Here is a 13,342-nt window from a genome sequence, read left to right on the forward strand (position 1 = left end):
CGGAAGTCCGGTTCCCCCACCATAGAGTCTCCTCCCAGCATGGCGTCCTTTTTCCTCTGCTGATTGGAAGTCCAGTTCCCCCACCAGAGTCTCCTCCTAGTGTGGCGTCCTTTTTCCTCTACCTGTCCTAACTGAAAGCCCTATCAATTGTGGAGCTGACTGGCGACAGGGAGCCACAGCAGAGGGATGAAAGAGCCACATGCGGCTCCAGAGCCGGGGGTTGCCGACCCCTGAACTAGAAGAACTCCAAGGTCCCTTCCAACTCTGTTATTATTCTGATCTCAACTGATCTCACCAAACGCATCCCTTTGGCTAGTCATGTGTAGTTCAACACATATGCCTCTGACCAGGGTTTACGATGACGAAAAATTATTCTTCCTGATAACTTTGCTGAAAATGGAAAGGGAGGTTTGAAACATGTGATAAATATGATCATCAATAAAGAAGTACAAATTTTCTAGACGTGTATGCCCTGCAAATGAATACTTGGGCTATGCTTACTCGTGGTCTCTTTTAAGCATTGTTGGACCCCCAACATTCTTTTTGGGAATCTGTGCTGATCGGTACTGGGCAATGGTGAAATTCAAAATTTTTTATTACCAATTCTGTGAGCATGGCTTGGTGGGCGTGGTAGGGGAAGGATACTGCAAAATCTCCATTCCCACCCCACTTCAGGGGAAGGATATTGCAAAATCTCCATTCCCTCCCTACTCCAGGGGAAGGATACTGCAAAATCTCCATTCCCTCCCCACTCCAGGGGAAGGATACTGCAAAATCTCCATTCCCTCCCCACTTCAGGGGAAGGATACTGCAAAATCTCCATTCCCACCCCACTCTAGGGCCAGCCAGAGGTGGTATTTGGCGATTCTCCAAACTACTCAAAATTTCCGCTACCGATTCTCCAGAACCTGTCAGAACTTGCTGGATTTCACCCCTGGCACTGAGTATCTTCTCAATATTCTAAGGAACATGTATGGGGTTGAGGTTGACTCCTATGCTCCCTTCTTTATAAAAGAAGAAGTCTACAAACGCAGAGAGAAGTTCTTGGGTTCTCTCCATTTTGAAAGTGAAGTCGAACAGGCCCTCCACAGCCGAGTAAAAGAAAACGTTGCCAAGCTAAACACAGATAGGAACAAATTGCTCCAAGTGGCCGGAATAAAGAGACCATCTTTGGTATTTTCAGTTAGAAATGAGAGGGTTATTTAGCTCTGCCAGTTACATCTAATTACATAGCAGCCTTTTTTCTTTCTCCTACAGATACCACTGGTCATTCCTTTTATTGTGGTGTTAGTGGCTATTGTTCTGGTTTTGGCACCTATTATCACTGAGCCTGAGTTTGCATATTTATACTGCGTCCTATTTATTTTAAGCGGACTTATCTTCTACGTTCTTTTCATCCACTATAAGTTTGCCTGGGCTCAAAAAATCTCAGGTAAGTACATGTTTTTTTTTACGTGGATGGTTTCCACCTAAAAAGGGCGACAGATTTCCTTTAAGAAAAACAAAAAGTAAAGTTTAGCCCATTTTCCTGTTCCCAAGGATGCAATAAAACGAATGCAATCCTTAAAATATTCATTAAAAGAGGTGATAGGGATGAATGGTACTGAGCAAAGCGAGAGCATCAATAAAGCAATGAAAGTTAAATCGGCTTTGGAACTACCCAAGAATGGAGGTTTAAAAATAAACCTCACTAAAGTTTACTGCAAATGGAATCCAATGGAGAACCATTAGAAAGTCTGCTAGGTCCTGAAATCCAAATAAAGGTGGATTTGCATCCAATTGCCAGCTTATTTTCTTTCCCTAAAACTTCATTTATGCACTGATGATGTTATCTAGTTTGGATAACAAAACGTTTGTTTAAAAAAAAAAAAAAACAAGATGAGAGCACCAGACTCATTTCAACTTTAGGCTACAAATATTCTCCTTTATGGATGCAAGCACAGAAGCCTTTAAAAAAAAAGCATCGTAGAAATCTTAATTCAGCATTTTTCCTAGCACAGGAAAAATTATTTGGGATTCCGACTTCTTCCTTTAGAATATTTGTGAAGACTTTCCTTATTTTTTTTAAACTGGTGGCACCAATCTGCTTACAAATGTTTGCCTCGTCAATGGAATTTGCAAAGTTGGATATGTGATGGGATAAAGTCCGATTTGTTGTTGGTTTTTTTAAATAATGATAACCCCCTAAAGTGTTCCTTCACGTGTATCAAAGATCAATAGCAATAGCAGTTAGACTTATATACCGCTTCATAGGGCTTTCAGCCCTCTCTAAGCGGTTTACAGAGTCAGCAGCATATTGCCCCCACAGTCTGGGTCCTCATTTCACCCACCTCGGAAGGATGGAAGGCTGAGTCAACCTTGAGCCGGTGAGATTTGAACCGCTGAACTGCAGATGGCAGTCAGCTAAAGTGGCCTGCAGTACTGCACTCTAACCACTGCGCCACCTCGGCTCATCAAGAATTATGTTCCTGAAATACCAGGCAACAATGCATCTTTAGGCCTCTGCTGGTTAGTTGCTATGCTAAGAAGTGATGACTTGTAATCTCATTCTTTTAAAATGGTTTAAGTCGGGACTTAACTTTGTTAAAAGGCTTTATGCTGAATTAAAAAGGATACCATGGAATTGAATTTCAGTGGAACAAATTGCTTCTCTACTAAGGGTAATTTTTATGGGGTGGTGGTCATTGAGTCTGGAACCAGCGGACAGTGAAGTTGGGAAGAAAATTACATTGAGTTTAGTTTAAGATGACTTCAGATCAGATCAGCATTTACACCCGCTGCTAACTTCATACAGACAGCAATATACTGTTAATGTAGAATGCTGGGGACGCAAGGATTTGTGAAAAGATATCTAAATAGATCTTGTTAGCTTGATTGCAACCAGGCTCATGCAGTCAACCCTTACTGGAAAGTTCTCCAAAAATGGAAAAATATTAAAGTAATACAATATCTGTAACTCTGATAACCTCTGTATTTCAGAGCCCATCACCATGCATCTTCAGATGCTGCTGGAAGTCGTCCCACCAGAAGAAGTTACTGAATGAAAAAAAAAAGATCCTATTTTTCCTTCTGAAATGGGACAGAAACTGGATCCTCAAACTAGCTCAGTTTTGCCAAGCAAAATTTAGTGCTGGTGGTTTACGGAATATGCACGACAGTAAAAATCTTACAATATGTATGAAACAGCAAAGATCTTAACAAAGATTTTTTGTTTCATAATTACCCTGACTTACCGAGAAAGGGAGTCAATTTTTTGCATCAGTTACAATTTTAAGATTTATAGCCAAGCGTGGAAAAAAATCAAGAAAAGAAACAGGGAGTTTCCACTACTAAATTCGAAATGAAAAGCATTTTAACAACTAAGGATGACCCTTTTGGGCAATCTCTTAAGACAAGGCATCTGAGCGACCCATTAACCAACGCAACTCCTGCATCTGATAGGGTACAGAGCCATATCTAGATGGCAAGGAGATGCAAGAAGGATGAAGATGGAACTGTTTACCTCTAAAACCCAAAGGAAGTTAACAAGTCTATCCTTGGCCTCAAGAGAGCTTGAGACAGTGCTATGCTTTCTCTGTACTTAAAGCATTTTGCAAAATCAGTGGATGGGATAATAGGGGATTTATTGGCCTGGCATGAGATCTAATCCTCACGACCTAGATAGGAATTGTCTACGTTTTTCCTCCTCTGACACCCAAGTCTGTGTTTTCATTTCTGTGGAACTTTATGAGGTTGATGATACAGACTGTTAACCTTCTGCACTGTTCAACGTTGGATGTTTTAAGAAACAAGGAGGACAACTGCATCACACCCCAAAATCTAATTACCAAAGTACAATTGGAAGACAACAAAGGAGTTTGTAGCATTTTAAAAAGACTGGTGAGATTTATTACTGCAATTTTGAAAACCTGTTAGGATGTCACTCCCCCAAACATGCAGGAACAGTATATCATTTTCTTTTTAGGAAATACCAAGTGTGGGGAAACCCAGGGCCATATGATAGTTGGGAGACCACAGACTTTTTACCGTTACTGAATATTAGTTTTTGAAAATTATTCAGGGGCTTTTATAAAAATCTGAGGTGCTCTCTTTCAGAACTGGTCCTTTGCTGTTTCAATATTAGCCTCTGGGACTATTTTGACTCTCAGCAGTTTCAAGTCACAAATAATACAAGGTTTTACAAAAGAGGTTATTCATTTTAAATTTTAATGAACACTTTTTTTCCCTCAGAAAGACAACTAACGGTCAACAGGACCAATATTAATTCAGAGAAGGATCAAGTATCTCACTTATCTGAATGCAGAATTATAAACTCAGGTTGTTTGTAGATTTGTGCTTCCTTTGTTGTTTTGATAAACTTTGCACAGCTATAAAACTAGAACAATTGGATTGTACAGTAATATGTTTTCAGAGAACTGGATTCTATATTCTAACATAATTTCTCAACCTTGATAACTTTGCTGGCTGAGGAATTTTGGGAGTTGAAGTCCACACATCTTAAATTTGCCCAGGTTGAGAAACACACTTCTAATGAATGTGGGGTATGCAAAGAATTCCTGAGAATAAAAATCTTTGACCTTAGCCCACAAACATATACTACAGCCCTCTATGTCAATAACATTTTGCAAAAGTTACCATTCTGTATAAGTTGCATTTATAATTACAGATTTTCTGTATTCAGATTTTTCCATGTTAACATTTCAAGAAATGTCATATGATTTTATTTTCTTCCTCTTGAGGAAGAAACATGTGATGCTTTGGTTGACACAGCTGATATATTGCAATACCACAATATATACACGTGAAAGCAAAACCAGGTATTTGAATGTTTTCTGAAACTTAAACACAAAACTTAATATTGTGAAAAAAGAACCAAAAGTTATTCTTTTATAATGTTACATAACTGCTTTACCTCTCACAAAGAATTACCTCATCATATCAATTAGACTGAATTAACATTATCCATTTTAAGCTCCCTAAGAACCAAGTTACAACAAAGGATCAGCCCATTCCGTTAGCAGCATGAAGCATTACAAAAACTCACCGATTATATTATATTGTATTTTTTTTTAAAGCAAGACAAAAAAATATGCTTTCTTTGAGAAGTGTTTTGGTATAAGTGCAACCGAAAAGCAATTTTCAATATTGTAATTGACCTGGTCTAATTGTTAAATTTGATATAACTATCAACTTGTATATCAAATTAAATTTCACTCAAATTTGTTAAGATTCATTTGCAACGAGCATGCTTAGAATTATAACTCTCAATAAGCAGCAAATGCGGCACCCCACAGAAGTCCTGTTGTCAACATTTTTAATAAAGTGCTGGGGCTGTATCACTATGAAAAAGGCATCTGATGCACTTACAAGGGGTTTTGTACTATCTATTTTAGATGCTTTAACCTTGTAGGGGATCAAAGACTAAAACCCAAGATATAATTAACAAGAGGATGAATCACTCTCTGAATCACTATCTTTTGAAGATTCGTCCTCCTTCTCTTCTTCTTCGTCACACACCCCTATAGGAATCTGATACACTTTCTTAGGGCTTGATCCTGATAGAGAAAATCACATTGTTATTATACAAATGGATGAATACAGAGTTTTAAAGAATGCATTTATAAGCCAGCTTCCAACTTTACCATGAAATACACAGTGTATTCTGCAAACAGATCCCTGCATTAGTACTATGCAGGCGCGAACTGGCCCATGTCTCGATTGAGTTCTATGGGCAAGATACACAGGCTCATGGAAGAGACCCATCCAATCTAATTACAGGCCGTCCTCAACTTACAACCTTTTGCTTTGTGATCGTTCAAACTTACAATGGCACTGAAAAACAATGACTGATGGCGGGTTTTCATATTTACGACGTTTGCACCATTCCCCGTGGTCATGTGATCAAAATTTGGGTGCTATGGCAACCTACATGTACTACATGTACAATTGCAGTGTCAAGAATCATATAATCACCACTGGTAACCTGTCCAGCTGGTTTCATGAGGGAATCCAGATTCACCTAACAACCGCATGATTCACTTAACAACCGCATGATTCACTTAACGACCACATGATTCACTTAACAACTGTGGCAAAAATATTGCAAAATGGGGCACAATTCGCTTAACAAGTCTTGCTTAGCAACATAAATTATGGTCATAAGACGAGGACTATCTGTATCTCCATCTCCGGTGTAGTAAATGAATGTGGATACATGTCTTCTCCCCTGAACAGTTCGCAGAAAGAACAGAAGTGATTCCAACCCCTTTAGATGTGAAGATACAGGAGATAAAACAATGAACTGCTTACCTACACGGAACGGGCTTCTTTCCTCATTATCATCCAAGTAATCAAAGTCAAAAGACACATGATGGTTCTGTTGGCAAATATTTTAAACGCCTCATTATATCGTGCAAATGCTTTAAAAGGTAAAGGTTCCCCCCGCACATATGTGCTGCTTGTTCCCGACTCTAGGGGAAAATGCTCATCTCCTTTTCAAAGCCGAAGAGCCAACGCTGTCCGAAGACCTCTCCGTGGTCATGTGGCCAGCATGACTAACGGCCAAAGGCGCACGGAACACTGTTACCTTCCTACCAAAGGTGGTCCCTATTTTTCTACTTGCATTTTTTACTCGCTTTCGAATGACTAGGTTGGCAGAAGCTGGGACAAATAAGGGGAGCTCACTCCATTACGCGGCACTAGGGATTCAAACCGCCCAACTGCCGACCTTTCTGATCGACAATCTCAGTGTCTTAGCCACTGAGTCACTGAATCAAATGCTTTATTTTGTCTTTTTCTTTTTTACTATTTACAACTCACTTTCTCTTTTAGCAAATTGCCCCAAGGTTCCTTCTTCACTTTTACAAGGAGCAGGGTAGGTTCGTTGCCCTTAAGCACGCAGGTTGATTTCTCTCTTAGGATGCTCGTCTGCAGCTCCATATCGGCCAAATAAAACTTGCCATTTGCCGAAGCGCTGCACAAATGTTAAAATATAAGTTGGTCAGAGAACGATAAATCCATGCGTTGAAAAGATTTTGTCCATACAAATCAATCTACCTGAAAGTGATCCGCTGTTCAAAAATCCTGCAGTCGTAATTACTGATGTTTTGCAATTTTATCTTCACGACAACAGCGTCCTGCTTGTCAAACCATTTAATTGTTGGATGGAAGCTGAAATGTTAAAACAGTGAGTTAAAGTAGAGTTTTAAAATATGAATGCTGCTTGTATATGAAGTTATATGCGGTACTCATGAAGTAATTTAAGCTTATGAGCAGTGTTTGTTACTCTTGCCTCCTCCGAATTCCATCTGCCGGCCAATGTCGGCTGGCAACTCCCCGGGGGAGGGCCTTCTCTGTGGCTGCTCCGGCCCTCTGGAACGATCTCCCTGTTGAGATCCAGACCCTTACCACCCTTCCGCAAAGCAACTAAGACCTGGCTGTTCCGGCAGGCCTGGGGCTGTTGAATTTTTCAGCCCCATCCGAGGTTACGACTGTTGCTGTATTTTAAATTGTTTGTCTTTTATTTTTATTTTGTACCTCTCCCCTTCTGATTGTTAGCCGCCCTGAGTCTTCCGGGAATAGGGCGGCATACAAACCACATAAAACCTTAAATAAACCTTAAAACCTCTTCCATGAAATCATCTAAATAAAGTTGGTCTATTCTGCTCCTCCCCATCCCCAAATTACCAAAACAAAGCATCCAACTGAAAAGCTGAATATTTATTCATTGACTGAGTTCTTGGTTGTGACCCTAATCCAACAGTTGAACTAACGTACCAGTTAGATATGTAATTGCATTTTGCATAGATGTAACTCTTCAAATTTCACATTATAAAACTAAAAATAAATATGCCCTGAAAGAAGATACAGTGCCATCAAGTAGGGCAAAAACATTTTAAGGAAAAAATAATTATGCATTGAAATTGGAAGAGTAATATATATATATACACACACATACATACATACATACATACATACATACATTTAAATCCCATGTGTAGAAAAAGAAACATTATTTGAATCCAAAGCCACACAGCTTTGTTAATCCATGATACACATGTGGATATGTAAAAACAAGAAACAATATGCATTATGCCCGAAGCAAAAAAGAAATCACTTTTGGGGAAGTTGGTGTGTGTGTGGTGTGTGTGTGTCTTCGTCTGCTTCCATAATTTTTTCTGGAAATAAGTTTGCTGTGATACTGCCTCACATTTCAAAAAGCATTTTGTAGTTATCTGAAGAATACATGACTTACGTGTCAAATCAGATACTTTCCACACAATGCTCAAACAACCCTAACTTTGGACTTTCTTTGAGAAGTTTTAAAACATGGAGATCTTCCAGGGGCCTTCTAAAAGCAGCCCTTTGAACCCCAGGATAGACAAGGAAAGAGCAAGAAAAACATTACTCTCCATCCCGCCCTGTAGAACTAAGGCACGTATAAGTCCCATCAAATAAAGATTGATACCATTTAGGCGAAGTCTGTGGATCGTCTTCGTTGTTCTTATTTTGCACTGTTTCATCTACATTAAGAAATAAAACAAGTTAAATTCGCATGGTATCTCTCTTTACCAGATTTCAATGGCTAAAACTGAACACAATGTCCCAACTGCATTTAATTAATTAGAAAGGTTCTTTCAAGGTAAAGCTATCTCACAGAACAAAAATAGTCCTCATCTCAGTGTATTTCAAATGGCAATCAGCAGCACTAATATCGCTGAAGCATATTCAAGGACTGAAAAGCAAACCACATTTCTCAGAAAGTAACTTATTGGCATATTTAGGCCTTGCTGGGTACTAGAAATTTCAAAATCTCCGTAATGAAGCAAAAAACAAGCAAAGTTTGCATATATTTTTAATTAATTATCTTGTCATCTTATCATTAGGGATCATAATTTTTCACAGAACATAAAAAATAGGGTTAGAAGGGACCTCAGAGGTCTTCTAGACCAGTAGTCACCAACCGGTGGTCTGCAGAAAAATTCTTTGCATTTTTTATATTGCACTAAATACTATTTATCTTTTAAAAAGTTCATATTAGTGGTCCGCGGGATTTAAAATTATGAATTTAGTGGTCCCTGAGGTCTGAAAGATTGGTGACCCCTTTTCTAGACCAACCTCCTGCTCAAGCAGGAGATTCTGTATCTGTTTTTCCTGTTTTTTCAGAACAAAACAACAGAACAAAATTCCTCCTACAGATACTTACTATATTCCAGTTCATTTACTCCATTGTACTTACTACAATGATTTTCTAAAGATACTTGAGAATAACCATCATGAATGATATCTTGGACTTGCTGCAATTTCTGTACAACGGGCGGGGCCTCTTTATCTGAGGCCTCTGAGCTAAGAGTTGCAGGATTGGACCCATTCTGCTCAACAGGTTCAACCTTCTCCTTTCTTCCATCCGTGTGGGGAGGCGGTCTGAAATGGAAAAAGAATTTTGTGGCCAAAATGTTGGATCAAGAGTTTTCAGCCAAGAGAAAGCAGAACAATATGTATTTTAAAATTCTAAGATCCTTTTATTTTCTATTTTTGCTAATGCCAAAGCATCACCTGTCTTCTATTTTGTTGCTAGCGACAGGAGAAGGCTGCAACTTTCATGTTCTCACATGGCCTTGGGTTTTGCTGATTATATAGGTTTGTTGTTATAGAAGTGGCCAGTATAAAAGTAGAAAGTTGAGGTGTTATGTTACTGCTTTATTCTACTGCATCAAAAGGAGTTGGAAGTCAATGCTTTCCTTTTACTGTTCACCTTTTCCTCTCTTATTTCCCCCCTATTTTCATTTTTGTTTTTCATATTTTGATGAACTAATAAAATATTCGAAGAGAGTTGCTCTCAAGTGGACTGACTGCAAGAATTTGCTGGCAGGGAAGCAAGTGTGCTATGGAAGGAAGCACGTACTATCAGTCCTCTCAAAAAACTTTGCTTTCAGGTGGGGGTTATTCCAAAGACCTCAAGGAGACAAACTATTCGAAATGCACTGTAGTTTTCTTTGATTATTCATAAAAACAGACAAGAATAAAAGGGAAATGCACAAACACACACACACACACAAACACTGAAATGTCTTTCTGTTCCTGGGAGATCTATTATAGTCATCTAGCAAGGCTAAAAAAAAATTGAGAAGAATCTCCCAGGGCCTGAACCTACGCTGGCTTCAGTCTTAGAAGAAACCTTCAGGCAAAGGTAGAATTCAATTCGTAGAATTCAATATTGTTACTGCTCTGGGATAGAAGCTGTTTTTCAGCTTATTCGACCTTGTTTTTATTGTCCTGTACCGTCTGCCAGATGGTAATAGTTAAAAAAAAGGGGTGCCCAGAATGAGATCGATGTTTAAGGATGTTTTGAACTTTCTTAAGGCAGCGGGAGCTCTAAAGCTCTTCCAAAGAGGGGAGAGGGCAACCAATGGTCCTCTGGGCAATGACTTTAACCCTCTGGAGCGCTGTCCTATCTGCCACTGTGCAATTGGCAAACCATTCACAGGTGCAGTAAGTTAAAATACTCTCTTTGGTGCAGCAATAGATGGTCACCAGCAGTTTTTCATTCAGTTGTTGTTTCCTGAGAAGTCTCAGGTCATATCATCTCTGCTGGGCCCTTTTGACCAGGGCTGCAATGTGAGTTGCCCCAGGTCAGGTCCTCTTTTAAACTAAACTAAACTAAACCAAGCATTAAGCCATTCGAATGAAGGTAGTCCTCAACTTACAGCCATTTGTTTAGTGACCTTCGAAGTTGCAACAGCGCTGAAAAAAGTGACATATGATCGTTTTTACACATGGCCATTGCACCATCCCCATGGTCACGTGATCCAAACTCAGGTGCTTGGCAACTGGCATGTATTTATGACAGTCGCCCTGTCCTGTGGTCATGTGATCTCACCCATTTGCATCCTTCCCAGCTATCTTTCGACAAGCCAAGTCAATGGGGGAAGCCAGATCCACTTAAATGACATTGCGGTTCACTTGATAACACAGCAATTTGCTCAATTGTGGCTAAAAGTTTGTACATTTGAGGCCCAACTCACTTAACCACTGGCTTGCTTAGTACAAATATACAAATCCTTCATTTCGCCAGGGATTTAGTATTATCAGCTGCTGTGCTTTTCAGGGCAATGCGTGCAATGTTTCTTAAGATCACACTACTGATCATCTATCGATGTTTTATCGAGCAAAAGTACTGACCTACGTGCCCTCCTTTTCTGAAATTTAGGAAGGTGAAAGATCCTAACACATATCATTTTTAATTAGAGGCATTTTACCCCTTCTCCAGCTGCTGATCAGCTGTGCTATTGAACAAAGCCTCTTTTATTTTTTTTAAAGGATGCACAAATATTGAGAGACCCTTTTATCTAATAGGCCAAAAACATTTTGCTAGAAAAGTGTTGGAAGGGGAAGAGCTCCGTTCTTGATTCTTTGCCACCCTCTAGTGGGTAGTAAGGTTTAGATGTCTGTGGAAGATGTAGGCAGGGCTGGAGCTTTCTGGCAGAAAAATGGAAAGGTGGAGATTTGAGCACCCTGAGCACCTCCGCTCTGAGAAGGGAGGAAAGATGATTGATAGCAGAAGGTCTCATGAAAATGCACAAAGGGCATTTTCTCTCTTGACTTGGGCCCACCATACTTTCATTTATGTGATCAAAAGAAGTGTTGTTCTCCTCTTTATGAAGTGATATGAAAAGTCTAGGGAGAAGAGGCTGAGGAGATTTCACAAACTACCTCAAAGCAAAGACTTTAATGAAACAGTTTTCTATAATATGAGCAAACAACTAAAATTTTTGAAACAGAAGAACAAACAAAGGATGCTTTCAAGTCTAAAGCTATCATTCCTAAAGTTCAAAAGCTATCAAGGTTCTTGACCTATTAATATCTTTAAGTTTCTAGGTTCTATCATATCTCAAGACTTAAAATGGACACCTAACATAAAAAACGTCATCAAAAAAGCACAACAAAGAATGTTCTTTCTGAGTCAACTCAAAAAGCTCAGATGAGTCTGTCATCTGCACCTCTATAACTATCTGGTTTGGCTCTGCAACCCAACAAGACAGACACAGACTTCAATCGATAATCAGAACTGCAGAAAAAACAATTGCTACTAACCTGCCTTCCATTGAGGACCTGTATATTGCACGAGTCCAAAAGAGGGCTGTGAAAATATCTACAGACCCGACACATCTTGGACACAAATTGTTTCAACTCCTACCCTCAAAACGATGCTATAGAGCACTGCACACCAAGACAACTAGACACAAGGAGTTTTTTTTCCTGAATGCCATCACTCTAGTTAACAACTAAATCCCACAACATTGTCCAATAATTTACTAAGACTGTATTACTATTCTTCTCTTCCTTCTTAGTACCTGTCTCTTCCCACTTATGACTATAACCATGTTGCTTGTATCTTTCAATTGACGTATATTGTTTTTGTTTCCTAGTACGTTTGGATTGCTTATTAGTAACCTATGACTATCACTAAGTATTGTATTTTTTTATTCTTGATGAATGTATTTTATTCTCCCTATGTACACTGAGAGCATCTGAACCAAAGACAAATTCCTCATGTGTTTAATCACACTTGGCCAATAAAGAATTCTATTCTATTCTTATAAAATAAAAATGTATTTTGATGTTTTCTTCACATAAGGACTGTGATTAGTTATTATGCCAGCCAAGGTGTGTGCCACCAATGGTGGCTGGCTGGTAGGAAACTCATGGCTGTATTTGCAGAGCTGGGGGAGTGCCATATCCTTACTCCTTTGTGGCTGGAGTAACCTAATGTCAACCATGCATTCAAGCCGCCCGGAGTTCTTCAGGATTGGGCAGCCTATAAATTTAATAAATAAATAAAATAAATAAAGGGACTACTTATTTCCTGAAACAGACAGATCAACATACATCAGAGCTATAAATATCCAACTTAACTTCATCAATTGTATCCTTCTTCCTACTTCCCACAATCATTAGAATATTATAGGACATGAAACTATATACCAATATTGTTATTTAACCAGAATGTTTTCAACATGATTCAGTTTAATCATCATCCAGTTTGAGTGCATACAGCCAGTAATTATCCATAAAATATATCTTACAATATAGGTGCTTCTTTTTTCTCATGGGGTATTTCAGTCTCATTCAATAATTTCTCAAGTTCCTGTATATGCTCAGGGTTGTCTACTCCCAATCCAGTAGATAGGATTTCAGAGCGAATATTATATTCGTTGATTGAAGTTTTCAGGTCTTGAAGTTTAGTGACTCGAATCTAAAATTTAAAATGACAGAATTCTTCTTTGCGGCTCCAAATGGTTGCTTGATTTTTGCTCCTACTTATGACCACAATCTAATCCTT

The 13,342-nt window shown here is 39.0% G+C and overlaps 2 protein-coding genes across 2 annotated transcripts in view; one reads left to right on the forward strand and one right to left on the reverse strand.

Moving 5' to 3' along the window:
* SLC7A9 (solute carrier family 7 member 9) overlaps positions 1-5,409 on the forward strand; it is a 31,223-nt gene extending 25,814 nt beyond the window's left edge. Inside the window, exons 12-13 of the mRNA XM_032231189.1 lie at positions 1,258-1,432; positions 2,980-5,409. Coding sequence (XP_032087080.1) covers positions 1,258-1,432; positions 2,980-3,044 — 240 coding nt within the window. The 3' untranslated portion in view covers positions 3,045-5,409. The remainder of the gene's footprint in view (positions 1-1,257; positions 1,433-2,979) is intronic.
* Positions 4,370-13,342, reverse strand: part of TDRD12 (tudor domain containing 12) — a 31,770-nt gene continuing 22,797 nt past the window's right edge. The window contains exons 26-32 of the mRNA XM_032231190.1: positions 13,086-13,255; positions 9,239-9,423; positions 8,468-8,522; positions 7,057-7,170; positions 6,820-6,973; positions 6,310-6,376; positions 4,370-5,555 (exon numbers count right to left, since the gene is read on the reverse strand). Coding sequence (XP_032087081.1) covers positions 5,440-5,555; positions 6,310-6,376; positions 6,820-6,973; positions 7,057-7,170; positions 8,468-8,522; positions 9,239-9,423; positions 13,086-13,255 — 861 coding nt within the window. The 3' untranslated portion in view covers positions 4,370-5,439. The remainder of the gene's footprint in view (positions 5,556-6,309; positions 6,377-6,819; positions 6,974-7,056; positions 7,171-8,467; positions 8,523-9,238; positions 9,424-13,085; positions 13,256-13,342) is intronic.

Source organism: Thamnophis elegans, chromosome 14 (genome assembly GCF_009769535.1).
Source record: "Thamnophis elegans isolate rThaEle1 chromosome 14, rThaEle1.pri, whole genome shotgun sequence".
Taxonomy (NCBI): Eukaryota; Metazoa; Chordata; class Lepidosauria; order Squamata; family Colubridae; genus Thamnophis; species Thamnophis elegans.